Here is a 7,052-nt window from a genome sequence, read left to right as displayed (position 1 = left end):
AGTTTCCTTAAATTTGCATGGTGACACTTATTGTTAATAGAGAACCTGAAAAAAGCAGAAACAATTTCTTGGATTATTTTAGCTGCTTTAAACATTTTATCTTTTTTCTTGAACTATTGTTATTATTTCGGTTAGTTTTGAGAGGTTTTATTCGGTTAAATTATGTGTTAAAGCTGCTTTTTTAAAGATGCAAAATCAGATTTTTGTCAGAGAAATCTGACAAACTGTAAACCAAACCCGCAGATGTAACGACTTTAAGTGCACCGCAGGAGTGTGCCTGGTTTGTTTCAGCCCAAAGTTTGTGTTTTTAGTCAAAGTATGAAAATAAAAAATGAAAAAAGTAAAAAAAAAAAAAAAAAGCATCAACACGGGCCTCGGTGCCTCGATGAGCGCGCGGCAGGTTTCTTCTTCTTCTACGGCCTGGCCTGCTCCATCTGCTGGTGCTGACTCCTTATTGCGAAGCGGCTCACGTGCACCGGGATGGGAACGACTATTTTGGGGTTCCGGGACGGCTCCCCGGACTTGTTGTTGACGTTTCCGGCCTTGACGCGTTTCCACTTGGCGCGCCGGTTCTGGAACCAGATCTTCACCTGCACCTCGCTCAGCTTGAGCGCGTGCGCGATCTGCGAGCGCTCGGTTAGAGACAGGTACTTCTTGCAGTGGAACTCCTTCTCCAGCTCCAGCAGCTGCTCGCTCGTGAACGCCGTCCGCCGCCGCCGGTTCTTGCCGCCGCCGGAGGAGCCTCCTCCCCCGCCGCCGCCGGGGCCTCCGCCGCCGCCGGAGGAGCCGTGCATGTGCGGGCCGTCCTCCAGCCCGCCGCCGCCCTCCCCGTCCTCCTTGTGGCACATGGAGGTCAGGTTGTCGTCGGAGCTGTAGTCCAAGTCACTGTCCATGGAGAAGCTCTCATCCTTCCGGCCGCACTCGTCCTCCTTGGCGTCTTCTTTAGTGTGTCCTCTGACTGCCACGAGGGAAGACAAACAACTTTATTAGCACAAAAATCTAAATACAAGACCACGGCGTCAGAAAATGTGCCAAAAATCCAAACTACAAGATGTTTCTGTACATTTTTCCCTCAACAACCGTCTCCTTCAAACCTGACTTTTCATCTAATGTGTCAAAAATCCAAACTAGCAGCTGGATTTTTAGTTAGTTTTTCCCGAATGCTTGTTTTCAAAAAAGTAACAGAATCTAATAATTTATAGTTACAAAATTTACAAACTTTTTCGTCTTAAATATCTCCATCAAATCTGACGTTTACTCTTTAGAAAATGTGCCAAAAATCCAAACTAGAAGTTGTTTTTGTGCGTTTTTCCTGAATGCTTGTTTTTTTTAAGTGTCAAAATCTAATCATTTAAACAAAAATATCAACGTTTGTTGTCTTAAATATCTCCTTAAAATCTGATTTTAAAAATATTTTCCACAAAACATCTAAAAATGAAGTTAATTATGAGAGAAAAAGACGCTTTTAATTGAAATCAAATCTTTAAAAAAAAAAAAAAAAAAAAAAAAAAAGACGTGAGGGGGTGGGGGGTGTTGGTGGGTGGGTGGGGTTGTTGGGGGTCGTCGTCTTGTCTCGTGTCGATATCCATCATCAGATCAGTGTTTGGATCCGCGCGGAAAGAAGCACGCGCTCTGCAGGGGCATTTTTATTTTTCACGCGTAATTACGCACGGAGCGTCTCCGTGCGGCCCGCCGCTGCGCGCAGCAGGAGCTGAATAACGTCACATTCAATCACAAATAATGTTTTGTCACGTCTGTTTCCCGTCGGGAGTCAATAAAAAGTCACAAAAAATGAAATAAATGTGACAAAGTGTGGTTTGATCTGCGAGGATTTATCGCTCTGCCGGAGCCACAACGATTTTTACTCCACAAATACACAGAATATTAGAGATTAAATTTAGCAGTTTAAAGCATCTGAGGCATGTTCATTAATTTATCCACAATAAAATTAAAATCGAGACAAATAGGCCTTTAAAAGCATGTTTCTGCGTCAGATTTACAGATTTATTTCTGATTATTTTAACGTCTTTTCCAAATAAAATCTTGTAGATTCGGACCTCCAGACAGAGCGAAGAAAAAAAGTTTAAACACGTTTGTTTTTCTGTAGAAGACCAAAGACGCGCGCAGGGAATGTTCAAATTTCTACTCAAAATCAAACCGCATATAAAAGTGAAAAAATTAATCACTTTGGATGTTTTAGTGTCACAAAAATATGATGATAAAACTTTATTTTAACGAGAGCTTCGCCTGTTTTCTGCTTTAACCCTTTGAGCAAATTGGGCTGATTTCTTTCAAAAACACGAGGAGATGATAAGCAACAAAAGAAAGAAAAAACGAACAAGAAATAAGTAAAAAGTAAAAGAAAATTTAAAAAACAGACGGAAAAAATGCCAAAAAAAAATTACAATACGTTTGTAATAATGACAATTAAATATGTAGTTTTTTTTCCCTCTAGCTTTTTAAAATACATTTCTAAATGACTGGTATATATATTTCTTATCAAGATGCATCATTTTCTTTTGAAAGAAATCACACCGGTTTGCTCAGAGACGTTTAAATTCTCGTAAAAGTCGAAAGAGTTAATCGTCTTATTTAAATTTTCTTTTCTCATTATAACGTCGTGCTTATTTCGCCTTTTTAAATAAAAAAAATGTCAAATGTAGAAACTGTTATTTAAAAAGTGATTTCTAAATGATGCGTCAGAGGACAAAAGTTGATCATTTAAAAGTTTTTCAGCCCAAATCAAAAGTAGAATTGGTTTCCAGAGAGCTCGAGCTCCGTCTCTACGCGCGGTTTTGGCCCTGAGCTGCGCGCTCTGCTCCGGCCGAAGCCCCTCAGCCCCCCGCCTACCTGTGGATGTCTGCACCGCCGCGTCCGCTTCGTGGAAAGCCTGCAGCGCGGACTCCTTCCCGGGCAGGAAAGCCTTCCCGTCCTCCGCGTCCAGCCGCAGCTCCTGCGCCTTATCGAAGACCGCGTGCAGCGCCTGCGAACCGAACTTCCGCGCGGCCTCCTGGTGCTGCTGAGACGGGGAGAAGCCGCCGGGCAGCGACGCCATGAGCGTGGAGGTGAGCGCCATGCCCTGCGCCAGCCCGGAGCAGAAGCCGCCCTGCAGGCTCGGGATCTGCGGGTGCGGGTGGTGTCCCGCGGGGAGCGCCTGCTGCAGGGCCGGGGGGGGCGGCGGCGGCGGCTGCAGCACCACCGACCGGTAGGGCATGAACATCGGGTAGCCGGTGTAGACGAAGTGTCCCGGGCTGGGCTGCGGGGGCCCCCCGATCAGAGAGTCGATGCTGAAGGCGGTGGTGCTTCCGAGTGGCCGCTGCATCACCATGAAGGACGGACTGAACGCCGCGCTCATAGGACCGACCGCTGCAGCTCGAGGAGGCCGGGGAGGGAGCGCTGAGGGCGGCTGCGGTGGGACCGAGGACCCCCGGTGGAGCCGCTGCGGTCACCGGAGGGAACCGGAGTTTACAGCTGCGATAATCCGATTAAAGGGAACCATTCCATCGGTGCGGCGGAGGGAGCAGAGTCACGGAGGAAACGATCACAAAAACTTCTTTTTTTTCTTAATTTCCCCCAAAAAACGTCGACGCGTGTCCGCTGAGGCGCAGTTTGGAGAGCGTCCACTCCGCTGCAGCCTGACCGGAGCCCGACACCGCGGCCCGGACACTTCTGCTCCACTCACCCGCTGAGACACAGTGTGTATGTGTGTGTGTGAGTGTGTGTGTGTATGTGTGGGTGTCAGCTGTGAGTGAGTGTGTGTGTGTGTGTTTCCTGCCTCGCGCGCGTCCAGAGATGTTTTGGATTTAAATTGCGCTCCCCTCTGTTTAATTGCGCTGCCTTCCCTGCGCCAGCTCCGCCCCCTGGCCGCGCTCTGGCTCCTGATTGGTCGGCCCGGCTGATGTGACAGCTCGCCTCTGGTCTCCTGGATGAATGCCAATTACACAAATTGGGACCACAGGCCGTTTAAGAAAGTGAAAACACATCATCGTAAATAATAAGCTGCATATATTCAGTAAATAATTGCTTTATGAATCCCCCCTCAGAGAGAGCGTGTGTGTGTGTGTGTGTGTGTGTGTGTGTGTGTGTGTGTGTTAATATCCTCCCAGCACAAACAAATACACCTTCAACAACAAAAGACAAACTTCTTGAAATGAGTGATTCTACAAACACGAAATACAGACTTTTACTCTGAAAATCCTCTCTGAAACTAATGAATCAGGTCTTTTAGGTTATGTGACAAAAACAAACAAGATAAATGACTTTTCATCATCATGTGGTTGAGTGAATCCGAGCTCGTTTATCACAGGGGTTTAAAAAAAAGTTGAAAATACCGTCTCCAGGCTCCAGGAAATATGCTGACATGCTGTTAAATAAAACACACACACACACACACACACACACACGCACTGTGTCTTAACGAATCTTCAGACAATACCTGGTTTTCTTGCCCCAAATTTGCCTGAAAATGCCCAGATGTGGTGTTAAAAATGTGTGGTTTTGTCACTTTAAACACGGTAGACATCTCCCAAAGTGATGTTCTGAAATCCCGGTTATGTTGCCAGAAAGTTGCATGGAAATGTTCAGGAGTGTTGTTAAAAAAATGTGTTTTTGTCGCTATCAACACAGCTAGAAATGTCCCTACATGTCGTTAAATAAAATAACTCATTCTGTCACCACAAATTTGCCGGAAAAAGCAGAGATGTGTGAAGAAGTTGTGGGATTGTCTCTATCAGTGCAGCCAGAAAAGTTGTTGTTAAAGAACATGCCTGGAAATGTTGTGACGTATCGTTAGAAATACCCGTTTTTGTCACATCAACCGCGGTTAGATGCCCCAAAAGAATCGTTCTAAAACACCCGTATTTGTCGCCACTAATTCGCCTGAAAATGCCCGGATGTGTAGTCGTAAACTTGTGGTTTTGTAGCTATAAACACTGCTAGAAATTTCCGGACGTGTCATCATAAAATACCCGGTTATGTTGCCATAAATTTGTCTCGAAATGTCACCACAATTTTGCCTGAAAACGCCCAGATGTGTTGTTAAAAATATAGATCTTGTTGCTATCAGTGTGGCGAGAAATGTTCCAAATTGTCGTTAAAGAATAGCCCGTTTTTGTTGCCACAAACGCCTGCTAACATCTTGATGCATCTTTAGAAAATATCCAGATCTCACAAACACGGCTGGAAAAACCGTAAAAACCCGGAGATGTGAGGATAGAAACATGCGGTTTGCTGAACAATACACTGGGTTTTGTCATAAAAACTCTATAATTTTAATTTAAATTAAAATTTGAAAAAAATACCTTGTTTTGTCGCTACAAACCCAATAAAAATATCTCGATGTGTTGGTAAAAATACCTGTTTTTTGTTTCCACTAACATGCCTGGAAACGTCCTGCTGTTTGTTAAAAATACCCAGTTTTGTTGTAACAAACATGTCCCAAAGATTAGTTAAAAATACCTGGTTTTGTCACCAAAAACACGTCCAGAGAAGTCCAGACATAAAAAGATAGCCAGTTTTCTCATCACAAAGACAGAGCTGAAGATGTCCCAATATGAGGGTAAAAAATGTTTGTTTTTTTTCTATAAAGAGGGCGGGAAATGTCCCAGCCTGCCGTTAAAAAATACCCAGTTTTGTTACTACTAACCCACCAAAAATGTGCCAGCGTGTCATAAGTAAATGTCCAGTGTTGTTGCAGAATATTCTGCAGAAATGGCCCAACTTTTTGTTAAAAATACCCAGTTTTGGGGCTCCAAACCGGACCTGGAAATGTCTTAATATGTGGTTAGAGAAACTTAATTTTTTTTAATAAACATAACAATAAAATGTGTTAAACTCAAAATCCAAACTGTTTGTAGCTTCAGATTTGTCAGATATGCAGCTGTGTCTGTCCTGGTTTTGTTGCTATGAACAGAGCAAAAATCATCAGACGTTTTTAAAAATCTGCTTTTGTTGCCACAAACCTGCAAAATATTCCAAAAGTGTTGTGAAAAAACACTCGTTTGTGTTGTGAGTTGATGATGATCAGAGATCTGCTGCCTCCTGCTCACATCTAACGTTTATTTAACACTCATGAAACGTTCAAATGACATCGCATCGGTGGTTTTACAGAAACGAGTTTTGTTCTGAAATCATCAACCGTCATTCGTTTCTCCGCCGCTCGTGTTTTCGTGACTCATGATGAGGCGTTTTGCAGATGATCATCCTGCGATTCATCTCCCCCAAAAACTGCAGCGGCGAGCGTTAAATCACAATGTTTGCTCCTGCGCCGGCATCAAGCTCCGTTTTAATGAATCCTGTAATGGCTTCCTCATCAATTAATGCGGCTCGTCGATGCCACCGGCGCTGCTGCCGCCGCCGCCGCATCCGTACACATCACCGAGTGCATCCAGAGAGGACGCAGGTGACCTCTGACCCTGCGTGGATCCCTGTGGACCACCTCCCCTCCTGGGCTGAGTCAAGGGCACGCATGGATACCCTCCTCCTCCTCGTCCTCCTCCTCCTCCTCAGGGTCACTGGGACACGATCTCATTAACGGCGGCCTGATCTGCAACTGCAATGCAGACATTAAATAGCAGTATTTTTCAATTAGGGCTGACAAATTCAATCAAAATTCCATAGATTAGGATGAAATGAGGCATGGGTCATTTACAAGGGAATTTAATTGCACGGCCATTAGACAAATAGTACAGCAGTCTCTGTCTCATTATCAATCATGCGGGGGCATCAATAGTAAAAGGTTGTAAGGCAGGGGAGGGGTGTGCATGTGTAAGTGTCCGTGCACGCTCCCCGCGCACGTCCCAGCGCTGCCACCACCGCAGAGCAGCTAATAAATATCCTCTTTTGTACTTATAAATTATCCAGTTTAATTAACAACATGGATTATGATTGGACTATGATTTAATTAAACCTTTCCTGCATGCAAGCCGAGCGCTGCGATCATCCATAATGGGCTGGGGGAGGAGGTTGTGGGTGCATGGTTGACGCGCGCGTCCGAACACTTACACTTGCACACCCCTCCCCTGCCTTACAACCTTTTACTATTGATGCCCCCG

General features: G+C 44.9%; 1 protein-coding gene across 1 annotated transcript; it reads right to left on the bottom strand.

Moving 5' to 3' along the window:
• Positions 1 to 413: 413 nt before the first annotated feature.
• Positions 414 to 3,554, bottom strand: gbx2 (gastrulation brain homeobox 2). Its single transcript, XM_042516621.1, has 2 exons — positions 2,851 to 3,554; positions 414 to 958 (listed from the first exon to the last, which is right to left on the bottom strand). The coding sequence occupies exons 1-2, from the start codon at positions 3,353 to 3,355 to the stop codon at positions 414 to 416; spliced, it is 1,050 nt and encodes a 349-aa protein (XP_042372555.1). The 5' UTR covers positions 3,356 to 3,554.
• Positions 3,555 to 7,052: the final 3,498 nt, after the last annotated feature.

The sequence above is a fragment of the Plectropomus leopardus genome, unplaced genomic scaffold, assembly GCF_008729295.1.
Source record: "Plectropomus leopardus isolate mb unplaced genomic scaffold, YSFRI_Pleo_2.0 unplaced_scaffold25, whole genome shotgun sequence".
Lineage (NCBI taxonomy): Eukaryota > Metazoa > Chordata > Actinopteri > Perciformes > Serranidae > Plectropomus > Plectropomus leopardus.
The sequence above is the reverse complement of the archived record's forward strand: the minus strand, read 5'-3'. Positions and strand labels throughout refer to the sequence as shown.